The sequence below is a fragment of the Erithacus rubecula genome (genome assembly GCF_903797595.1).
Source record: "Erithacus rubecula genome assembly, chromosome: 1".
NCBI lineage: Eukaryota > Metazoa > Chordata > Aves > Passeriformes > Muscicapidae > Erithacus > Erithacus rubecula.
Window position 1 is genome coordinate 14,466,050 of NC_136658.1, and position 24,024 is coordinate 14,490,073.

Sequence of the window (24,024 nt, forward strand, 5' to 3'; positions counted from 1 at the left end):
ATTTCCTTATCTTCTACAAGGAATTTAGGCTCATTGTGCTCTTTTAGTTAGAAGTTTGTTTGGAAATATCATCTGAATACCAATTCTCTCTGGAAGGTCTGAATCAGTTTTCATGGAGACTTTAATTTTTATCCAGTTTTGTGTCTGGATGATGCAGATACTTCAATTTCTCTTTCAGTTTGGAGCTTACTTGCTCTGTACTGCTTTTATAGTGAGTGTAGAGAGAAGAAAACATCTCTGGAGGATGTTCCACATCTCAAGTGGACAAAATTTTTCACCTAGGAATACTTGTGTACAAACGTAAGTGCTTCATCTAGATGGGATTCATCCAGGCTGTGTGTTCCATGGCATTTGGCCACCACAGTGCAATGCATTTACCTCATCATGGAACAGATCATGAGATGCACATCTCCTGGATGTACTTTTGAACAGGTGTTGTGAATCCACTGGTTTAAAACTGAGAAGTGAATCTCACAGAGGTGCCATTCCCCAACACAAAATTGAGAGGGGGAGCAGAATCCTGGAGGTACTAAGGTGCCCTTATCCTTCATTCTTACTGATTCTACTCATAGCCTAAGCCAAATTTCTTTGTGGCTTTAAGATAACCTGTAAATCAAAGGGAAAGAGAGCAGTTTACTTAAAATAACCTTCCCTAGCCAGTGTCATGGTTACTTCCTTATAGTCCCTAATACTCCTTGTGCAGAAATGTTTTTAGTTTATTCAGGATGGTAAAGTTTGTCTAAGCTGATGAAACATTAATATTTACAGACTGAATTGATGAAGGATTACCTAGCTTCTAGATGGTTCATTGTAAATGAACCAATTCAGTCTTGGATGTAACCTGTTGGCTCCTGGGAACGTTCTTAGTTTTTGTATCATGGACCAGGAAAAATAAAAAAATCACATAACAAATCTTTGATGGAATGGACAGTGGAAGTAGCTAGGAACTGAAACAGGCACATGAAAGGCAAAGCTGATGATTTTCTTGGTATTTGCAAAACAAACAAAAAAATCTCAACCAAAACTAAGCCAAAAAAAAAAGCCCTCAAAAATTAAATAACTTTTTTCATGATCAAGAATATATGGGCTCAGAATTGAAGCCTTGTGGGGCTACTTGCCCACTAGGCCTTGGTCTGAAAAAGCATTTCAGAAAGCAACTTATTGTGCCTGTATTTTAACAGTGACCTTTCTCCTTTCCTAGGTGTTAAAATAATCACTCAACAGGTGCAGCCCAGTAAAATCCTTCCCAAACCAGTTACAGCGACCTTGCCCAGCAGTAGCAATTCACCCATTATGGTGGTTAGCAGTAATGGGACTATCATGACAACTAAACTGGTCACTACTCCCACTGGTAAGTTATGCTCTGAGAAGGGAAGGGAGGGTAAACCCAGACATGCAGGTGATCAGACATGGTTTGTTAGGGTTTAAAATAAAAGCACTTACCTCTTCTGATCAGGGAGCACAACAGCACATTCACAATCCTGTTACTTACTCTAGATCAGGATTTTGCATTGAGTGCTCTTTATTCTTCTGTTTGAATTGGTACACAAAAATACCATTGTTCCTTCCCCACTGGGTTTATTTTAAAGGAAGTTTTCATGCAACCTATACAGATACTTTGCACTTCTGTAGTAACTTATATTACATGATTTATACTGGTTTAACTCAAGCAGACAGGTCAGCACCATTCCTGTTTTGCATAGATGGACTTCAAAAAACATGTGACTTGCTCATAGTCCTGCTGTGAATTTATAAAAAGGCTGTTACATTGAAATTTAAGCTCCCAGTGTTTTCTGGGCATCTGATTGTATTTGTGTTTCTAATAGATAGTAAGCAGACTGTTCTGATTGTAAACTTGCATGAGGAAAATTTGAAAGGTAGCTTTATCCTGGTTTTCAGAAAACTTAATTTCCTAATTATTTTTTTAGCATGGGCTGGGAATATTAGAGCCATAAAATTGTTACAATTGGAAAAGCCCTCTAAGGTCATCAGGTCTGACCATTAACCTGGCACCACCATGTTCACCACTAAAAACCTTGTCCCAAGTGCCACATCCTCATGGCTTTTGAATGCTTCCAGGGATGTTGATTCCCCCATTTCCTGGGCACCTTGTTCCAATGCCTGACCACCCTTCCCACAAGCAATTTTTCATTATATCCTACCTGAGACTCCCCTGGCATAATTTGAGGCCTGTCTCCTCATGTCCTTAGAAAAAATGAATGATTAATATGCTATTTATAACTTAAAGTACTCCACAGATAGATTTTTGAGTACATGAGATAAAACAGAAGTTTTGCAGTTCGTTTAGTTGGCAAAATCTGTATTTTGGTCTCTAGGATGTGAACACACCTTTCTTGATGGAACAAACTGCTTTGCTGTGTGATCTTTAGCAATTATGGGCACTATCTGCAGCAGTACAAGCAGAATGGAATTTCAGTGTTTGTGTAGCTGTTACTATTTTTGAACAAGTTTCTTTTGTAGACTCAGTTCTCTTTCCATTCAGAAAAGGTCTAGTTCTAAAAAAAGAGCATTTATACTATGTTGAGAGGTTTCTTATGTGCTGCTTTATGCTAAGTCCATAAAATAGCATAATCATTGTAAATTATATTTTTTTTCTAAGGGTGTTACTTATTGGTGGTTCTCTTTATAAGCAATCTGTCATGTAGAAGTGTCATTCCTGAGAGGAAGGGATGAGTTCTGGTCATGTCATCAGATGCCTCACTCCTGGACAGAGGCAAACCTACAGGCAGAATCTGCACATCTATTGAAAATTACAACCTTATGCACAAGGACATGAATTAAAATAAGGCAGTCATGGAACATTTGTTAAAATAGTCAGAAGACTGTTACATTTTAAATTTAGTATCTACTTCAGTATTGCTCTGTGGATTTAAAAATTACTAAAATAATTTTAAACAGTGGCAATAGATTGCAGGCTGTGATAACTTTGAATAAATATGATACTTTTTTCCTGAACTAACATTTTTCCATGAATATTTGTAGGGGGTTGTGTTGTAACAGTAAACTTTTTTTTTTTCTTTCTTTCTTTAAAACAGGAACTCAAGCAACATATACACGGCCAACAGTGAGCCCCTCTCTGGGAGCTCGGGTGGCTGGAACTCCAGGGGCTGCTACCTATGTGAAAACTACAAGTGGTAGCATCATTACTGTAGTACCAAAATCACTGGCTACTCTAGGAGGGAAGATCATCAGCAGTAATATTGTTTCTGGTAGGCATATGAGTACTATTGTTACTGTTAAGACTGTTATTTAAAAAGTAACTTGGGCTTGCTTTAATTCTTCAGGGCTTTTCTCTGGGTTACTTGCTCTAATTATTAAGACCTTTGTTGGAGAATTTGGAAGAATAGCTGAGCATGAAGTAGAAGGTAATAGGTAGAAGTTTGAAGGTGTTCTTAAAGATTGAGGTAGTTCGTGTGTTTAAGAAGGAAACAGCAAATGTGAAGGAAAACTGGCAGGAAAGAAAAATGTGGGGTGGATACTACTATGTTGTGCAGAGGGTAGAAAAATCAGAAAACACTGTTGACCCAAATTTAGAGCATTTTATGATCTCAGTGCTGTCCTTCTCTGTTCCACTGCATGTCCAAAGAACCAGAATAAAAATGGACTGTGTATATTAAATTCAGCTATGCAGTCCCCACCTTATTTTGATATTTTATCAGTGGCAGCCTGCATTTGCTTCAGCCCATGTTCCTTAAGCTTTCCCTCCCAGCTTTATGCAGACCATGCTGCTTATCTTAGTTTGCTGACTAGCTCTGGTTCTCCCTGCTGGTTCTGCACTGGCACAGGTTGCCCAGAGCAGCTGTGGCTGCCCCAATCCTGGAAGTGTTCAAGGCCACATTGGACAGGGCTTGGAGCAACCTGGTCTAGTGAAAGGTGTCCCTGCCCTTGACAGGGGTGGAACTGGGTGAGCTTCAAGGTCCCTTCCAGCCCAAAACACTCAGTGGTTCTGTCATCTCTAAAGATAGAGTCTCTTTGAGGCTAGGACTAAGCACACTAATACCAGTGACAGTTTCGTAGTATATGTTTAGGACTTTAAGTTTGTTTAGCAAAGACATGGCACCAGCCAGCTCCAGTCACCAAAAGATGCTGCACAAGCTATCCATTAACTCAACATTGGGCTGTAATCTGGTAGAGCAGTCTTACAGGTTTTGATTTCCACAAAATTACAGCATCTTCTTTGGCAACAAGTAACATTTTTTAGCCTGTTGTGGGTATGGTGAATTGTTAAGACAATTTCTAGGTCTTGTAATGAGTTGTACACAAGTGGAAGTGTTCTCCTGAGCAGCAGCTCATGTGGAGAAACCAGTGAGTGATCCTGATGAGGATAATAATGATTGTCTTGAAAGAACACAAGTTTGGAAATCATGCCTGCTTTTTTTTTATTCTGTTTGCTTAATTATTTTTGCTAAGGAAGCAGTCTTTAGATGCCTCTGAAGTCAGTAGGATTAAATAAATCATGATCCTGTCAACATACCTTCCCTTTCCCAGAATTAGGAGAATTGCTAATCTGAAATAGGTTGTGAAGTGTGTACAGGCATGACTAATGGGTAGAAGGCAGTAAAGGGAATCCCTGGATTTGCAGCTCTGCTGTGACTGAATGATGGTTTCCTCTGGAGAAAGGAGAAATTGTTGATAAAAAACTAAAAACTGCAATGGCAGTCCAATAGCACTGATGACTGATTCCAGTGTATGTACTTTTGTGGACTGTGGAAGGCTGACCAGAATTACCTGTCACTGCAGGTAACTAAAATCCTGATAAAGGGAATGGAACTAATTAAATACTAACAGAAATAGTCAAACCAACTCTAAAAAAAAAAAGAAACCAACCAAAAAATCCCAAAACAAAATAATCACAACACCCCCCAAAAAAAGCAACCAAAACCAAACCAAAACAACAAACAAAAACCACCACACTTCTGAATCTTTTATGGACTTATTGTGAACCAATAGCATGTTTTTCTTTTTTCCTTCTTTCAATCCACTACTCATCACTTACATTACAACAGAAAGAGCTGGTGTTTCTCTTGACTGGAGATACATCCTTGGTATGTAGATTCTTCTACAGAGATCATCTGTAGAAGAGTATTTGTCTGTGCAAATAGGACCTTGAGTTGAATCTTAGTGATGTCCTTATCCCACCCTAACTCTGGCCTTTGAAAAGTTCTACATGTTTGCCTGAGAAAACTGTGCTAGTCTGCTCTGTAACTTGTGAGAAGGGTTGCCTGTCCTAATATAGAATACATTATGTTCCCCTGGGCACACCTGTTTTTACTGTAGGTGAAAGATTTGTCGAGTTGGCATCTAATCTTTCCATGCTGAGTTGGGTGACATGAATTCCCATTCCAAATGCTGCTGGTTTCTTGATGTGCTGTCAGATTTAAATACAATGATTCCTCTATAGCTTAACAACTTCAGTGGTGAAAGGAAATATACAAAATGTGCATTATTTCTTTTCCCACAAAAATTTAGGAACTACAACCAAAATCACTACAATTCCAATGACATCGAAACCCAATGTGATTGTTGTGCAAAAAACTACTGGAAAAGGAACTACAATTCAAGGGCTTCCAGGCAAAAATGTTGTCACAACACTGTTGAATGCTGGGGTAAGTAATTGTTTTAAGTCTCAAATGGAGAGCCTAGTGACAAGCTGTGTGGTGGCTGCTGCATTCATTCTGCTAAAGACTCAATTAAAAGCACACTGTGCATGAGCTCCTTAACAGATCCTGCATGCCTTGATGTCAGGGATGTTTGAAAACTTACTGTGGTTTGCAGAATATGATTGCTTAAAGCAAATTGGGGATGTATGCAAAGGTAAATATAAACTTTAGAACTTGCTTTTTTTCCCATGGATAATGAATTTGTATTCTTGAAGCAATTAAGTAGATGAAAATTACTATAATCTTAGTCTGTTTGCTCCAGTGAGAACCAGGGTCCTGTGTTAATAATTTACATCTCTAGACATTTGTGTTTTGGGTATAAAGGGCAGAAATAAACTGTGTCTTCACTGTAGGAGAACCACTTTCAATTAATGTGGTGTGTAACATTGTGACATCGTAGTGACCACATTGCATAGTGGTGAATTATTTTTTGATAGCCTGAAGTATAGCTAAGAGTAAAATCAAGTTTCCAGCATCAACTGACCTTTTCTGTAAGTACTAGTAAATAAAAATTATCAGTGTTCCTAGATAAAACTGTGAGATTTAATGCCTTAATTCTGTAAAATTTAAAAGGCTCCTTGAGTAGCAGAACTACTCAAGAATCTGTCAAGAAGGGATTTTTAAAATATTTTATGATTTTTGTTTTAGGTTTTGGAGTTCTCTAGATTTAGAATTGAAGGTTTATTTCCAGACATGTGGAAGTCTTATGATGTTACACAGTAGTAGCTACCAAAATGGGATGGCATTTTTGAAACCAGTATGGTTTGGGGGATTTCCAGCATTTCATGGATATTGGTAGGAACAGGCTACTGATGTTGTTACTCACTTGGTTTGTTACAGTGCAGAGCTTAAAAAAAGCATGCTCAATGTCTTTGCTCTCCTTAAGCTATCAAGAGTCTAGTCATATGTAAACACTATTCTATAGTCAAATGATTCCTGTGAAACAGCTGTGAATCTGTATTTTTGTTGAAGTGAACTATTAGTTGAGAAAAAGTCCATACAGTGTTGATGTCTTGGTCCTAAAGACAATGCAAAAATATATATTTAAATAATTCTGTTTCAGAATCTCAGTTCAAGTTTTGTAGATGTCTTGCCAAAGTGTTAGTGTTAATAGAAATTGGTGGTCTTAAAAAAACATTTGTGTTTGAAGAAAGTTCCAAAGTTAAAAACTTTGTCTTTTAGTTGATTCTTTTTATTCATCCCTTCAGAGCTGCTCAAAAGGTAAGGTAATGGAAAAGTGGATTTTGGTAGCTTTTTCCATTCAGAACCATAAATTCTTTTGTTCTTGGTCATCTAATGTATTTTGTATCAAATAAATGTTGTTGTACCAGCAGATGTATTTCATGGTACACACACTCACATATAACTGTATTTTTTTTGAAAATTGGGTCTCACTGAGCAATTCCATTAAGTTAACCTGTAAACTTTGACTTCTCTACAGGGGGAGAAAACTATTCAGGCAGTGCCAGCAGGAGCAAAACCTGCTATCATCACTGCCACAAGACCCATCACAAAAATGATTGTTACACAGCCAAAAGGAATAGGGTCCACGGTCCAGCCAGCCACCAAAATCATCCCAACTAAAATTGTTTATGGTCAGCAAGGGAAAACACAGGTACAGAGGACCCCTTTCTGTCTTGAAATGTACCCCTAAATTTTAATGGGAAATAAATAATTTTTCAATGTGTTTCCTAATTTTTCCAGGTTTAATATATTATCTGTGGGGAATGAGACTTAGTGGTGTAATGTAATGAAGTGGCCTCAATCCTGATTTCTCAAGCACAGTATCTGCATCTGTTAGCTTTTTGTGAAGGCCTAGAGCAAGCCTAAAGGATTTACTAAGCCTTTTCTGTAATTGGAACTGTGTGACCATGGCTCCAGATACTTGTTGCCATCTTACACCTAATGGTTAGGCCATTAGAAATAAAGTTGCAGAGTCTGGACATAGGTCATCCATCAAATCCGAGGTTTTATTGAGGTTTATTTTCTGCTTAATACCTGCTCTGGCTGTCCCTGCAACCTTGTGTAGTTGGTTGGGATGTATACAGAGAACCTGGCTTATTTCTGGATGCTTTCAGTTTCAGCTTTTTCTCTGGCTGCACTTAATATTTGAAAGAACTAAGCTTTTATCAGATGCAACATTTTGTGTGTTTTGATTGTTCAAGACTGTATTTATTGTGGAAGTGCTTGTCCTTATCAGTGCAGTGCATGTTCCAGCTCACTTGTGTAGCTTTCTCTTACCACACTAGTTTTATCTAGTCCTGAAAAATAACTGTTTTGTGGTTCATTGTATTAAACACTTCAAATTACTGAGTGAGAAGTACATTCTTGTGCATTACTTGGACTTTGTGGTTTAATAATCAAAGTTGCTGAATTTAGAGGTAGACTTTTTAAGTAAAATATTAATATTATGTAGGTGGTGTACCTAGAGCTGAGTAGCACCTTGTACTTTGATTGCTCAAATCTGTTCTTTTAAGTGCTTTTACTATAAACAAAATTTACCTTTCTAATTAGGTCCTCATAAAACCAAAGCCAGTGACATTTCAAGCAACAGTTGTGAGTGAACAAACCAGACAGCTGGTGACTGAAACGTTACAGCAGGCTTCAAGGGTAGCAGAGACAGGAAACTCTTCTCTCCCAGAAGTGAAAGAAGAACCACAAACCTACACTGACAGTAGCTCTTCTTCTACAGAGTCTTCCCAGAGCTCTCAAGGTCTGTGTTGGTGTCACATAATGTATGAGTGGACTGTCTTCCAAGCATGCCAGTTTGCCCCAGAGAGCTCTTTGTTTCTCCTTTTAGCACAGGTTTTACCCCATCTGTTTCCAGTGAAGCACCATTGTTCCCTTGCTTTTATATTTTCCTTTCTTTTGAGCTACTTACTATGTGCTTTCATTAATCCTGAAAAGTGGTGATAAAGGTGTCTTGCTGGGCTCCAGCTTGCTGTTGCAATGCAACCTGTTCCCTCTTCTGGAGAGTCTGCCAGAGGCAGGCAGGGCAGCAAGGATAGGAGGTTATTTTGGCAGTCCATGCTCTGCTGCTTCTTTTCTGGAGTGTATGGAAGCATCTCTCTGCTGCATGTCTGAAGGCTGCCATGGGACCAACACAAGTCTGGGTCCTTTTATAGATAAGTGTGTGCATTAGGATGTATATCAGACATGCAATCCTGGTGGGAATTCTGCCCTGGCTTCAAGCCATGACACTGATGCAGCTCTTTGTGTGTAAGAGGAGCATAAATAATAGGGCATAAACAAAATCTAACCTGTGTTTGGGCGTGACCATGATATGTATCACTGCAGCAAATAAAAGCAAGTGTCTCAGTGAAAACTTTCTATCTTTTCTATTTAATTTTGTAACTGTTGGTCTATATGGCCATTTAAGTAAGTTCTTAAGAAGTTCTGAATATTCAACCAGCTTACCAAAATTTAGGTGCTGTTAGTTCAGAATGCTGAATACTGCTAAAACCTTAGGGTAAAAAAGTTCAATCCAAGGCAAATTCAACATTAAAAAAACCTGCTGAACTTTGATTTTTCAAATAAAATCTTCTACAAAAAACTACTGGGTTTTTTGCTAAAAATTGTTCATAACATCAACAATGTTTTGCTTCAAGAATCAATTGGAATAGGAACTAAAGTGTTGCAGAATGAGAGTATGCATCCTTGGCAATGTTCAAAACTAAAAAGTAATGAGTAATTTGATATAATTTTGAACTATCACCTTGCTTTAAAGCAAGAGGTTGCATGAGAGCCCTCCAGCCCAAACTGGTTCTATGGTGGCTTGAACTGGCACAAGTTGCCCACAGAAGCTGTGGCTGCCCCATCCCTTGAAGTGTTCAAGGTCAGGTCACACAGGGCTTGGAGCAACCTGCTCTAGCAGGTGTCCCTGACCTTGGCAGGGGTTTGGAATGAGATGAGCTTTAAGGTTTCTTCCAACCCAAAGTATTCCATGATTCTATGTTGTGCCTTTGTTTGTTTCTTTTTTGGTTTTTTTTGCAAACAGATTCTCAACCTGTAGTCCATGTGATTGCTTCAAGAAGTCAAGATTGGTCTGAACATGAAATTGCTGTGGACACAAACCCTACAATAATTTACCAGGATGTATCCAGTGAATCTCAGTCAGCTACTTCCACAATAAAAGCTTTGCTGGAACTTCAGCAGACAACAGGTCTGAAATTGTTTAGGATAACTTCAGAGATTATTTTTTGCTTAAGCAGGCTTTTGTACTAAGTTTTGTGATTGAAAAGCACATATCTTGAATCAACTTTATTCCTTCCTTTTTATCCTCTATCAGTTTGTTTGCATTTATTCTATAGTGTTCACTATATATAATTAAACTGGTACATTGACATTGTAGGCTTTTTCTACTTTGAAGGTTTATATATTAGAGGTTGATTTTATGCTTTGCTTTTGTTGTAAAGCAGTGAAGGAAAAGTTGGAATCAAAGCCCAGGCAACCTACCATTGACTTGAGCCAAATGGCTGTTCCAATCCAGATGACTCAAGAAAAGAGGCATTCTCCAGAAAGCCCTTCAATTGCTGTTGTAGAGTCAGAACTAGTGGCTGAATATATCACAACTGGTAAGTGGCTAAGGTAGTGTGAGAATGGCTTTGCACTTGAAGTCTGAGGACTTAATTTTGGAGTTTTCTTACAGTAGGTTTCACTTTTGTGTTTTTGCTGTAATTTTCTGTGGAGGAAATGAGTCTTCCAGTCCTGAGACCCTGTGCATAGATTGCATCTGCCTTGTTGGGGCATAAGGGAAAATGTTTCTAACTGAAACAAAGAGTGACTGCTTCAGGATATCCCACTTGAGCAGATTTTCTGTTCCCTGAATGTGAAAGACAGACTGTCCCACCACCCCTTAAAGGAAAATATCCAGTAAGGAGAAAGCAGAAAAGGAAGCTACAGGAACCATAGCCTGGTTTCTGTATACACTGAAAGGAGTCAGACATTGAGTTTGTTAAAATCCGTTTAGTCCTGAGATAAGGCCAAGTATGCATTTAGCATGCAAATGTAGCCCCAGATTCTTCATTTGCTAGAAAGCTTTGAACCAATAAATATTTAAAATAAATAAGTTATTCAAATTCATCTCTTTAAATTCTTGAATCCTCCTATTTGGACATTCCTTTTGTGCAAGTTCTTTCTCTTGTATCTCTGATATTTCCTAGTACCCCAGAATACTAGGTATGAGCCACTTCCCATACATACATGAAAGGATCAGATTACCTGTTTTCCATTTTAATTTCTTAAACCCACATTGTTGTCTCTATATTATTTGGAAAATGAAAGCAAAAATGTATTTAAAGTCTACATTGGAAAAGAGGAATAAAACTTAATAGTGTTAAACTGCATTACTACATATCTGTAGTTCCAGTGATTTTAGTGGTAAATGTCTAATGTGATATTTTCATTTTGTTCTGTACCTTTCACCTTGCTCCCATCCCTTGTATGATCTGAATTTAAGTCATGTGAAATTGGAGGTGGGGGGATGTTATTGTTATTCATTTAAGTAGCACTTACTGTATCTGGCTTCAGTTTCAAATGTTTGAATCATGCTCCCTTGAATCTCCTTTAAAACAAACACAAAGTGTAATATATGGTGTTAAAGTGCTTTCCAGCTAGCAGTTAGATGTCTTCACTGACACAGCTATTGTGCATTAAGCTTCTTTTAGAGGTTCCAATTTTTATGATGGGTCTTACTGTGTAAGTTGATTTACAAGAGGGCCTTTTGCAGAGAATGGAAAATTTCTGTCAGTGTCTTTGTAAACTTAAGTACTTTCTGCAGCTTAGAAGGCACACAAAGTACAATGGCAAAAAAATACCTAAAGATATGGAGATAATATTTTAAATATTAGGATCTCTGTAAACATTGATTTGAAATGTGGGAATCTACCAGAGAAGTGCAGGCTCCTATGGGATGGTAGAAGCAGATTCTGCTGCAGCACTAAATTGGTTATTTTGCACTTAGATTTTTGTCCTTTCCCCCATTTCTTTGAACATTGCCAAGACATGAAGGTAGTTGAGTTTGGTTTTGGTTTAATTTGTGCTTCTCTGAATTTATCAGTAATCCATATAACTATATTTTCTGCTAAAAAATTCCATAGTAAGATAGTAAAGAATCTGTAGTCTGTTGTGTAATGTCCTGCATGTGCCTAGACCAGAGGATTAAGTATTTGGGAGCTGGGATTCAGCATGTGCTTCCTCATGAGATGAAGGGAGCAATTCACACATCTTAGTGTCACCATTTTTTGTCTGTCTGCAGACTCAGGAAGACAACACTGTATTGGTTCACATTCGGAAGAATATCTACACAACCATATAGGTTAGAAACTTTACTTTTAAATTAAATTTTCAATTGTGTAGGAATTGTTGGGAGATACCCAGGATAAATCTGGCACAGCATGCAGGCCAGTATTGGTATAAACCAACTTTCTCAGAGTGAGAAAGTAAAATTACCATATTTTTTCAAAATATGACCTTTCTTTAAGTTACGTTACAATTGATTTTAAACTTTGCTTGTTCTCCTTCAGTGATTAAATACTTTGTAGCCTAAGAAATTAGGTTACACAAATATTTGCTTATTAATGTGGACAGGCATAAAGTGATTTGGATCCATATCTTATCAGTGAATATATAATGGAATATATAATGGCTATTTTTGGGGTTTTTTTCTCAGCAGCACATGATTTTCCATTGTTTCAGACCTATCACTATATAGCTCTGTAACTCAAGCTAGATCTGTTCTCAGAAGTGACATAGACCCATACAAGGTCTCCATTTTTTGATCTGTCATTTCTGATCAGCCTCACTTGCTTTAATAATACCCAAACATTCTATCTGCTAATCTTTCAAAATTAGCTTATGCTCTGGGGAGTATTATGTGTAGTTTATCAGTGGTAGAAACCTGGTGAGCAAGGCTTGCTGTTCTTAATTGCAGTCAATTGTGAAGGCACTTTTAATACTGTAAAAACCACAGAATAACTTGTGTTCTACAGCAATATTCTAGTGCTGTATAAAGAACCCAGAGCTAAACATCAGGTGTAAACTCTGCTTGCAGAATTGGTGTATTGGGAAAGGATGGCCAGAGGAGGTTTGGACCAAGTGTGGTTACTTAGGAAACAGAGACAAAAGCAAAACCCCTGAGTTGCCACTTCAAGAGGTTTCTCAGAATAGATCTGTCCATTAACATTGAATAGTTGCCACTAGCACAGAGTGAAAGACATTTTCCATACTTAGATCTTTTTCACTCACTTGTGCTTTCATTTGAAACTTCACTGCAAAGCAGACAGTGTGAGTTGCTGCAGTTAGTTCTGGAGAAGTGCCACTGACCTCTTTACTTTCAGTCAGTCACCGGTCCCAGCCCCAGCAGTCATCCCAGCCCCAGAGGACGCTGCTGCAGCACGTGGCTCAGTCGCAGACAGCAACGCAGACTTCTGTTGTGGTGAAATCTATTCCTGCATCCTCCACTGGCGCCATTACCCATATCATGCAGCAGGTTGGATCCTTTCTTCTCCCAGCAGTCTGTAAACAGCAGCAGGTCATATCAATGGCATAGGACCAGGGCTTATTCTGAATGTGTGTGTCATGGTGCTGCCAGCAAAGATGTTCAGCATACAGGCAAACTAATGGTTTTAATATCACTTCAATAGCTGTGAGCCAAAGGAGAGGAGGTTTCGATTAAATATTAGAAATAAAATCTTTACTGTAGGGGCAGTGAGGTACTGGCATGGGTTGCTTAAGGAAGTTGTGGATGCTGCATCCCTGGAAGTGTTCAGGGCCAGGTTGGAGAGAACTTGGAGCAACCTGGTCTAGTGGAAGGTGTCTGTCCATGGTAGGGGTGTTGGACTAGATGGTCCTTAAGGTCTTTTCCAACCCAGACCATTCTGTGATTGTGTTTTGATGGTGAGGGAGGTTATAGTATTGCAGTGGCCTGACCTCTTTAGGTTATGTTAGTAGTAGTGTAGAGGGAAGAGGACTGAAATGGAATTTTGGTCAGTACACAGAGCACACAGTATCTTTTCCATTTGATGTCTCGAGTTTGTGAATAGGAAGACTTCTCTGAATCAAAAACTCAGATCATATTTAGGTCAGGACTGTGGGGATTCCAAACAATTCGAAAAAGCAGTGCAGCTTGTGGTGAAATCTTGCTGAAGCCTCTTGAATGACTTGATCAGGATCTGCTCAACTCTGCATTGCTTTGACTTGTGAGAACTTGAGCTGCAGTCCAGAACAGTACTGTGTGAGAGTTATAAATTTGTGTCAGGCAATATAATTTTACAGGTGTTGTATTAGGCTGTTTGATCTTGCTAGCACCATTTGCCAGTACATTTATACATTTTGGTTTACAAAGCATAGGTTGTTCATTGCCTCAGAAAGTCAAATGTTTGTGTAATGCCCAAGAAAAATTGCAATGCGATTTTGAGAAAGGAAGGAGAAGAGAGGATCTCTGCCTGAAAGGGGACAGTCTGTCATTACTGGGGCCCTGTAGAAGAAACCCTAGAGAAGATGATAAGACTTTCAAGAAGCAGGATAAAAATGTATTGCACAGAGAGGCTCTGGCTTGAATGAGAAACTTCTGGCTCAGCCACCTGCTACTCCCTGCTGCTTCATATCCACCTGCCAGGCAACCTTAGGAAGCTTTAAGCCTCACACAAGTGAGATCTACATAATCTCACTGAGAGTTAGTTGTGGAGCTCATGTTCTCACACAGAGATGTACCACAGTTTAACATGATTATAATAGATCTTGATTGCTTATATATTGTGAAACACCCACATAAGAGTATCTTGAAATACATGAATTGTGAGTCTGTAATGGTAAAAAGAGTTATAGTTCATTTGAAATGTTAAAAATTATTTCTAGATGGTGTATTCTGATATTTCTCTTTACTGACTTGCTCTAAATTCTTCTTCTTCTTAAGGCCTTAAGCAGTCACACTGCGTTTACCAAACACAGTGAACAGCTTGGAACTGAGGAAGGAGAAGTGGAGGAGATGGACACCTTAGATCCTCAGACTGGCCTGTTTTACAGATCTGCCCTGACACAGCCACAGGCACAAAAACAGCAAAAACTGAGTCAGCCACAGCTGGAACAGACTCAACTGCAAGTGAAAACTCTGCAGTGTTTCCAGACTAAGCAGAAGCAGACAATCCACCTGCAGGCTGATCAAATCCAGCACAAACTCCCACAAATGCCCCAACTTTCCATAAGGCATCAAAAGCTAACCCCCCTGCAGCAAGAGCAAGCACAGACCAAACCAGATGCACAGCACCCCCCACACCATATGATGGCCAAAGAAAGGCAACTCCCTACCTTAGTGGCACAGCCACAGCAAACTGTAGTACAGGTGCTTGCAGTAAAAACCACGCAGCAGCTGCCCAAACTGCAACAGGCACCAACGGCACAAAAAATCTTCGTGCAACCCCAGCCCCCCCAGAGTCAAATGCAGCTACCTGCCTCTTCAGAGAAACAGCCAGCAAGCCAGGTAACGGAATATTGATAGCATGCAAAGTACACGTCGCTGTTCAAGGAAAAAAAAAAAAATTAAACACCGACCCTGTCGCTGTAGCAGTGTTTTGTCCTGGCAAGAGAGAATCCCTCATTCCGCTGGTAGTCATTACCCCAGCAGAAGGTTGACACTAGGAGAGAGAAGCACATGTTATAGGGGAAAAAAGTCCATAGAGCTCACAAACATGTTTTGTTGGACAGTTTTTATTAATTTCAGCCACCACTGGTGCATGGGATTTGTCCCTAGTTATTTTCTTTTCATTTTTAGATAATGACACATTAGTAATTTCCATTCCCGTAGCACTTTTTATTTCTATAGAAATAAAGATGAATGCACTGCAGTCTCCTAAGGCTCTCCATTGTTCCTCTTCCTTTGTAGTTTACATCTTCCTGAAGTTACATGGTTTTCATGTAGAGGAGTAATTTGATTTTCCTTGGGAGGGAAAAAGGCAGAGACTGAGGAACATGGGGAAAAAATGTATTTAACTAACTCCAGAAAAGTACCTGGTTTTTTTTTTACCCTTTCAGGAGTAGATGTGAAAACTAGCAAACATACCAGGGGGCTGTAAATCCCAATTGAAAATTAGGCTGCTGTGGTATTATACTGCTACAATCCATATCTAGCAGCCTAAAAAGCTGCTTTTCCCCAGGCTTCAATTAACTGTTGCCCTATCATTGCTAATTCCTTTGTTAAAACACTGAGTTTCAATTGTCTTCCTAATAGCAAGTATGTTGTTTGTGCCATTCTGTCCTTGGAAATATTGATGAGGATTTCAATTAAAAAAAATATTAACTGTAATATGCACAACAAAAAAATGTGATTTTCAGGTGCAACATCTAACTGTAATGCAAGGATCCACTGTTACAGAAATAACTTTTGAGAGGCATGAGCCTCTTTTTGTTTCAAAGGTAGCAGGTGGCAGCTCTGTGCCCAAACTGGCATTGCTGGTTACCAGCCTATTTCCCATGCAGGCATCCACGGAGACATCAGTAGCAGATATATTGAGAGTGTCTATGGTGGAAGCTCAGATTGATGCAAACATAGAACACACGCTAGTGGATCCCCCACACAAGGCCAGCTCTAGTAGAGCTGCTAGTGAAGCAGAGTCGTCACCCTGTGCCCAGGGCCCGGGCGTGGCCGCGGTGGGGATGGCGGCTCCTTCCATCCCCCAGCAACAGACACATGCAGAGTCCAGCTCAAGTCCTCCTGCTGTTGGTCCTGCTTTAACAGAGAGGAAACTCGATGCACAAGGAATACCTACAACAAACCAGTTCATACACATTCAGAATATATCACAAAAGAAAGCTGAAGAGAGCTCATCAGAAATTGTTGTCCAGGTAAGAGAAGGCTGAGCGAATAAGGCAAAGATTGAGCAGAGCAAACACGGGTCTGATGTGGGGATAGCCATTGAGTGATGTTCAAGTTCTTGTGGGTTTATTCCTCAGGTTTTGGTTCTGTTCTACTCTTGTAAACAATTGCTACACTGAAATGCAATTCTTTTTCACTGGGCTCAGGTTTCTCCAGTACTGTATCATTCACTCAGTGTCTTCCTTTTTTTGTTAAGAAAATAACCAAACTCATTTTACAAAGTGCTTTCATTTGCAAAGTTTAAAACTGCCTCAATATTTAGTATGGAACTATGTGCTAGAATCTTATATTATCTATTAAAGTTGCTTCTGAGTATAAAATTGATTACATAGTAGGGTTGTGCTTACTGGAAAAGTTCAGCAAATAAGGTCTGAAAATGGAAGAAAGCTTTTTAACTTCACCTTAGGGTAAGACCACTTCTGAGATAAAATTGCTATTATTGATTTTTAGCCTAAATGCTGTGAATAATTTCCTAACTGCTATGCTTGATATTTTCATTGATTCTGCTGCCTTAAATACGATTGTGTATGTTGTAATAAGTTGTCAGAATGTCAACTAAGGAGGTATTAAAGTCTTCCAAGTATAATGTGAATCTTTATGGACAAATTGGCATAGCTTATGTTCACACAAATGGTAGTGTGGATTGAAATTGTTTTAATATGTATCATACTTGTGTTACAGTGAAAATACTTCTGATGTGGGAAAAATTTGTGTGCAGAGGTTTCAAATTTTTCATGCTATCTTGTGAAGTCTTTATTGGGCCTAACTTCTCTTCTGTAGAAATTGTCAGTTCTGTATTCATTTTTAGTCCTCCTTAAATAGACAATGGTAGATTTCTGTTTTACTTGAAATCTGTCTCTTTTGACAATTGGCACTATTTATTATTGTGGTATGCTATGAGCTGTTTCACAAGTTAAATAGTGCCCAGAAGTTTAATTGTATAAAGTCAGAGATTTATCTTCTAACCTATGAAAGAATAAGTAAAAATAAATAACATAATAACCATAATAATAATAATCTTAGAAAATAAATATGTATTGTGTTTCCTCAGCCTCTGAGCTGCAGCTCTGAGCAGGGCCAGAGCTTGAAGTCTGTTGTATACAAAGAACAAAGTCCTCCTGGAGTGCCTGGACAATGCACTGCCTGGTGGGACTCTTGGGGTTGTCCTGTGCAGGGCCAGGAGTTGGACTGGATGGTCCTTGTGGCTCATTCTAACTCAGGTTATTCTTACAACAGCACATCTTGTCTGAAAAAGATCAGGCTGAAGAAAATATGATCTCTGCTTTGGGTTTGCAGAATGGTGGATGGTGGCCACTGGCTATGCTGTCACAGACCTTTAGGGAAGATCAAAGGCCAAGATCACTGCCTGGAGAACAAGATTATTCAAATTTCATCTTTCACAACCCAATCCAGCAAAAGGGTGCTTTGAAGCCTTAGTTAGGGAAAATTGCCCTTGGAAACCAAATAATCCTTTTTTCACAAATCTCTGTGCTTCCACAGATTCTTTTACCTTCAAAATTGTTCATTAAACTTAAATATTTTCTTTCTTTCAGACTATCCCTCACTATTCCATCCCTTGTCACTCCAGCTCCAATGTGGTGGTGGAACCCAGTGGGCTCCTGGAGCTCAACAACTTCACCAGTCAGCGCCTGGATGATGAGGAGACAGCAATGGAGCAAGATGTGGACAGTAGCACTGAGGATGGCACTGAGCCCAGCCCCTCTCAGAGTTCTGCTGAACAATCCTAAGGAATAGGGACACTGGAGTGCACTTTAAAATATCTTGGGATTTTGAGCATCCAAGATGCCCTTCTATTGTGATGTCTTAGAGCACTTTGCCTATTAGAATTGTTCATTGGACTCTTGAAGCTTCAGTATGTTTTAACAAGACAGTATTGAAAAAGCTGCATCTTAAAAATTGTTTTGGAAAAAAGAAGAGATGTAGGTACCAGGATTTAGTAAACCTGTGACAGTGGAATGTACTCCTGTTCAAAAACATCTGCAGTGAATTCTACACCTTGTGCTATTGAAGCCCTTGCCCAGATTCTGAAACAGCTTTAAGTGAAAAGGGATTATTATTTTGCTGTGTCTTTCTAGCTGTTGAGCAAAACACCATAAAAAATAGAAAAGCTTAATAAATATTTTTATTTTCAAATAGCATGTGAGAGAAAATATGTCTCTGACAGTGCTGGAAAAGCCCCAGAAATTTTGGAATTGGTTAACTTTTTTGCACTTGTGCTCACTTAAAATTTTTTTTCAGAAGCTTAAAATACTTTTTAGAAATTCTTGTTGAGAAATGCCTGGAAATAAGCAAAACTTCTAACTGGTAACAAAGTGGATTTGCTAGTGGAGTTTTTTTTCATGCTTTACAAGAAGTAGGGTAATGGTAGATGAGCATTTCTTTGTGCCCTAAGCATACAAAATGCTCATCTGCTTTAGTTAACCTTTGATTATTTATTTAAATATAAAATTTAAAGTGAGACAAGTTGTTGAAAAAGTTCCTGTGAAACAGGCAGTTGTATTAATTCTATCCAAACCAGGGAGAAGGAGGTGTATTTTGCTATTAATCAGTTTTTCAAAACTGGGGATAAATTGTTCAACATCTTTCCAAGTTGAACTTGAGAATTTAAAAGTGAGCTAAGACTTTTAAAAATCTATATTTTACTCTTACATGCTGTTTTTAAAGTTGACAGTTTGGGGAGTTTAAAAGTTTAAATGGGTGTACAATGGTAGGTTTCCAAAATTAGCCTTAGCCTTGGCTTGTTGAAGCAATACATTGGGGTTTTGTGATAGTTACAAGTCACAGAAAGTGGTTTGGGTTCAGATGGGACAAGAGAACCAGTTTTAATACATTCTGGTAATCAAGACAATACATTTTTTTTCCAAAATGTATATAAAACCATGTTTTTAACTGTTTTGTATAGATTTCATTATAAATAACTAAGCATTTTATGACTTTGACATATCATTTAATTGTATATACATGTATAAGCCTAACTGCCCACGTTTTGGTGCTGAAGTACTGTAAGTAGATTTCATCCAAAGTCTAATACAGCTTTTTGTGTCATTCTTTTTTTTTAATTTGTCATTTTACTGTTGATACTGTCATTAAGAAGAAATTCCAACTGGAGTAACTCAAACTGAAAAATACAAACCCTAAAAACCATTTCTCTTACCTGAGCATCCACCTATGTTAGAACTCTCAGTAACCCCTAGAGGGGGCTCTTGGTTTTCTCTAACCTCAGATATCTTATAAACTAAATCACTAGGACCTTCTTACACTTTTTCCTTCTGTTTTCTTTTTCCATCAACGTTATTTCCAAAATAATGTAGTTTATAATTGTGGAGAAACATCCTGGTAAATTTGACATGCAAATACTGGAGTATTGGGTTATGAAACTAATGATTTTTTTGTTACCTTTGTATTGAAATAAGTATTGGTTTGAGTTCTGCTGTCCTTAATGCTCAGGATCAAAGAGAATAATATTATTATGAATGAAACATTCCACATTTGTTTCTTAAATTAAATAATAACCCTGCCAGTATGTCACTGTAGGTAGTTAAGGTTTTTATAAGTATTCAGGAAATTTTACTCTTTTTTTTAATGAAGTCACAGCAGTCAACAAAAGTGAAGAAGTTATGCTCTAAGTTTGAAAGTTCCACATTGCTACAGAATGACAAAAAGTGGTTAATACTGACATTACTGGCAGTGGACAGTCAGTTGTGCTTGGCATAAGTCAGCATAAGGAATGGTCTGTATTTCCATACCCAGTTGTGAAAGGCCCAAAGCAGCTGACACACACAGTTCTGTCCTGTATCAAATTTTCATTGTCATCTGGGCTCTTGCAGTGCTTTGAATGTCCCTGGCATATCTAGGACTGGAAGGCCATGAGTATATAAAACAGAACAAGATTTTTCTTAAGTACTTATGACTAAGAACATTGCCCTAAATTACAGTTTCAGTTTTAGGTAAAGGTACATGCTTTCCCCAGCAAAAAAAAATAGATACCCAGAAATGGCCCATGGTGAATTCAACACCTAATGTATTCACTATATTGTTGAGTTCTGGTCCAGTTTATTCTGATGTAAGACTTTTGTTTGCCTCTTTATGATGACTGGAGCAAAAGTATGGACAACTACAGTGGACTATTTGACTGTTCTTTGAAGACAGCAAATTGTTTTACCCCCTGAAAGCTTTTCAATTTTCTATGAGATGTGATTCATTTAAGGTTAGCAAGTTGAAGCACATGGTGGGGATGTCTAGGGGTGATATAAGAAATTTAGAAACAGGAAATTTGGTAATCAGTGTGTTCATTCTTGACACTCTTCTCTTGCTGCTTTCCCAAATTTCAACTTTTTTTTTTTTCAGATTCTTTTATTGAAATTGTTTCAGCATTTCATCATGTGAGCACCATTACAAATAAGAAGTAGACAAGATGAGCTAAAATGTAGGGTAGACATAGTTTGGTTTTTTACTTGATTTTTGATAATGTCAGTAAGACAAGGTGCTTGGAGCATTTGGCCTTCTCTCCTTTGCATGAACTCCAGGCATCAGTGCCTGTTCTTCTGCCCTGCCTGGCAGATGTGCAGCTTTTTCTTACCTGCCCTTGGGATACTTCATCCCCCTGCAGCTGTGTATCCACTTCTCACAGCCCTATAACATAGCCCTTGCTAAAAATAGACATCAGTATGTAAAGAATATTTGCATATACCATGTCCCTCAAGTTGCATCTTCATTCCTGAAATTAATTTGATGTCCCTTCTTGGAATAGAAGAAAGATTAGGTAGGCTAGTGGTAATTTTTGGTAGTGAGAATTAGCAGGCAATAGACTTGTATCTTACCAGAAAGCTGTGGGTAAATTGTAGAGCAAGTGAAATGGCATTAATGAGTTGCTTTGAATTCAGCAGTTTAACAAATTGCTCTGGTACTGCAGTACTTATTGCAGTAACACACATGAATTTTCAAAAAAGTTGCTAAGAAAGTGAACTGAAGTTAGAGGAATTACTGAAACTAGGGGGTCTTATGTTTGCTTTAAAGATGCAGGGAATCACAGAAGACTGCATGTTTTCTGGAAAGGTTAAACCATTGTGGTAACTGTATTTTCAGTCTCAGTCTTTCTCCCACTGACAAAATAAGCTTTTGAAATTTCAGGGCAAAAATAAAAAAAAGGGCCCTTTGAACAGAACACATGACTAAATCAATGGGATTTTTACAAAAACAAAAAACCTAAAAAAACGCTATCTAAAACCTTCTGAAATATTAAAGATCTTGAATTAAGATTATATGCTTTTGTTTCTAATGAAGAAATAGTTCCTGAAGTCTGTTGATTTCACAGGTGAAGGTGGTTGTGCATCCCCACAGGTGCACACAAAGGGAGATGATTTCAGCTTGGCAATATTCAATCCAGAGAAGACTCATCATAATTTAGGATAATGAACTAGAAAGATACTGCTTTGGGGTTTGCCTTTATTGGAAAAAAAGTATCTTTAGCAGCTGTGTGTTATGCTCAGCTCCTTTCCCTAAGTTTTGAAGTAAACCATGAAGAATGTTTGCAAACAGCCTGTGCATGGTTTCCTTCCACATTGTGGGACTGAACTTTTTCCCTACTCAGAATCTGTCCTCAGAATCTTTGAACCTGTTTTCTTCCAGTGGAAAGGAAACACTTAGCTTATGATAAAATTAGAGCTTAACATAGTTTATCAAAGAGAAAGGGAAGAAGTATCTTTAGGTGTATTTGTGGGTTCCTTTGCAACAAGAAATTGTTGGGGCATTAGTCTGGTACAGAGGCAGAGCATCATCATCAAATTATTTGGGTTGGAATGGACCTTAGAACTCATCCAGTTCAACCCTCCAGCCATGGGCAGGAACACCTTCAACTAGACCAGGCTGTTCCAAGTCCTGTCCAGCCTGGTGTTGAATCCTTCCAGGGATGGGGCAGCTTCTCTGGGCAGCCTGAGCCAGGACCTTGACACTCTGACAGAAAAAAAAAACCAAAAAGGTAAGCTTGAAAAAAAAAAAAATCAATAGTAAGACTGAGAATAATTAAGTGGGATTGACAAGGGGTATAGTGTTTTTAATAATTTGCAGTCTTTTCTCTCCAATCAGCATAGGTGCTGCAGGTTGAAATCTAGTGGCCTCATGTCTCTGATAATGGCAATGAATTGAGAGTTGCTGTGAAAAAACAAAAGAACTTGGTGGTACCTTGAGGCACACAGGGCTATGACTGGCATGCAGAGATGGTTAGTCATCTTGGATGGGTTTGGGGTGTAGTGTTTTCACTGTACTTTGGTGAAAAGTGGCTGAACTGTTAAAACAGTAAGATCAGTACCTGGGAAGTTGCTCATTAATTCTAGAGAAAAAGGGTTTGAATTATTTGGTACAGAAAAGATACTAAGAAATTTTCAAACACTGTGGTCTGAAGAGTAATCAAATGGTCTTGTATTATTTTTGAAGCCCAGGACTGCCCCCACAGAAAGGGACTGAAACAGGAGGTTTTATAAGGTCCTTTCCAGCTCAAGCCATTCTGTGATGTCTGTAGAAATGTCCAAGAAATACTCCAGATCTGATCTTTATCAAAACTTCCTATGTTTTTAGTTTTGCTCAGTCCTTGACCTCTTTTAAAAAAGTCAGGGGTTTTCTTTTGTTTTGGTGGGGGTATTTTTGGTTTTTGGGTTGGTTTTGGGGGTTTTTTTTTGGGGGGGGGTGGTAGTGTGGTGGTTTTTTGTTTGTTTTGGGGGTTTTCTGTTTGGTTTTGTTTGTTTTGGTTTGGGGTTGTTGTCGTTTGTTTTGGTTGGTTGATTGATTAGGGGTTTTTTAGGTTTCTTGGTGTTTTCATCACCTTGCCAGCTCAGTGAGGTTCTTAACAGTTTTGAAATTTTCTGTGAAACTGGTGATCCTGTTTTCTGTAGCTGCCTTTATTAAATGAATTTAGGAAAGCTACTGTTGTCACCCACCTGGGCTGCAACCATGGGCTTTTTGGGCTATTGTTGTCTCTTATGGACTATATATGAGTTTTAGACTCCATAGAATGGTTTGGCTTGAAAGGAAGGACCCAAGATTATCTAATTCTGTGACTTGAATGCCCAAGCATGGCATTCCTAGCATGAATCCTTTTTGATGGCACTTCTACTAAAACTTTGATGATCCTTACTTGTAAGATCCTAATTTTTTACTCATTAGAGCAAACATTGTTCAGAAATTGTCTTTTATGATAAAAAAACAAATCGGCTTGTCACAGCTCTTAGCCAGAACTGCCCCAGAGGCTCAGATATCCATAACTTTGTGACTTCCTCCATGTCAGGCTCTACCAGAAGCCAGCTAAAGCCTCTGGAAGTCTCTTTGCACAGAGTTCTGCTGTTCTGCTGTTAAGGATGCTGCCCAAGACCTGCATACAGCAAAGAGCTGGGGCAGTTCTTGTGCCCACACTTCACTGAGGTTGGCAGGAACCTCTGGAGATCATCTGGCCCAACCCTC

The 24,024-nt window shown here is 38.6% G+C and overlaps 1 protein-coding gene across 17 annotated transcripts in view; it reads left to right on the forward strand.

Moving 5' to 3' along the window:
• EMSY (EMSY transcriptional repressor, BRCA2 interacting) overlaps window positions 1-19,716 on the forward strand; it is a 41,106-nt gene extending 21,390 nt beyond the window's left edge. For 3 of the 17 annotated variants that reach the window (XM_079299005.1, XM_079298990.1, XM_079299002.1), the window contains 12 exons: window positions 1,202-1,351; window positions 3,057-3,230; window positions 5,491-5,627; window positions 7,123-7,296; window positions 8,196-8,394; window positions 9,679-9,843; window positions 10,097-10,255; window positions 11,938-11,997; window positions 13,019-13,170; window positions 14,596-15,159; window positions 16,155-16,520; window positions 18,105-19,716. In XM_079299005.1, coding sequence (XP_079155131.1) covers window positions 1,202-1,351; window positions 3,057-3,230; window positions 5,491-5,627; window positions 7,123-7,296; window positions 8,196-8,394; window positions 9,679-9,843; window positions 10,097-10,255; window positions 11,938-11,997; window positions 13,019-13,170; window positions 14,596-15,159; window positions 16,155-16,520; window positions 18,105-18,299 — 2,495 coding nt within the window. In that variant the 3' untranslated portion in view covers window positions 18,300-19,716. Of the gene's footprint in view, window positions 1-1,201; window positions 1,352-3,056; window positions 3,231-5,490; window positions 5,628-7,122; window positions 7,297-8,195; window positions 8,395-9,678; window positions 9,844-10,096; window positions 10,256-11,937; window positions 11,998-13,018; window positions 13,171-14,595; window positions 15,527-16,154; window positions 16,521-18,104 lie in introns of those variants that run through there. The other 14 variants (XM_079298992.1, XM_079299004.1, XM_079298996.1 and 11 more) reach the window with 9 other exon arrangements.
• Window positions 19,717-24,024: the final 4,308 nt, after the last annotated feature.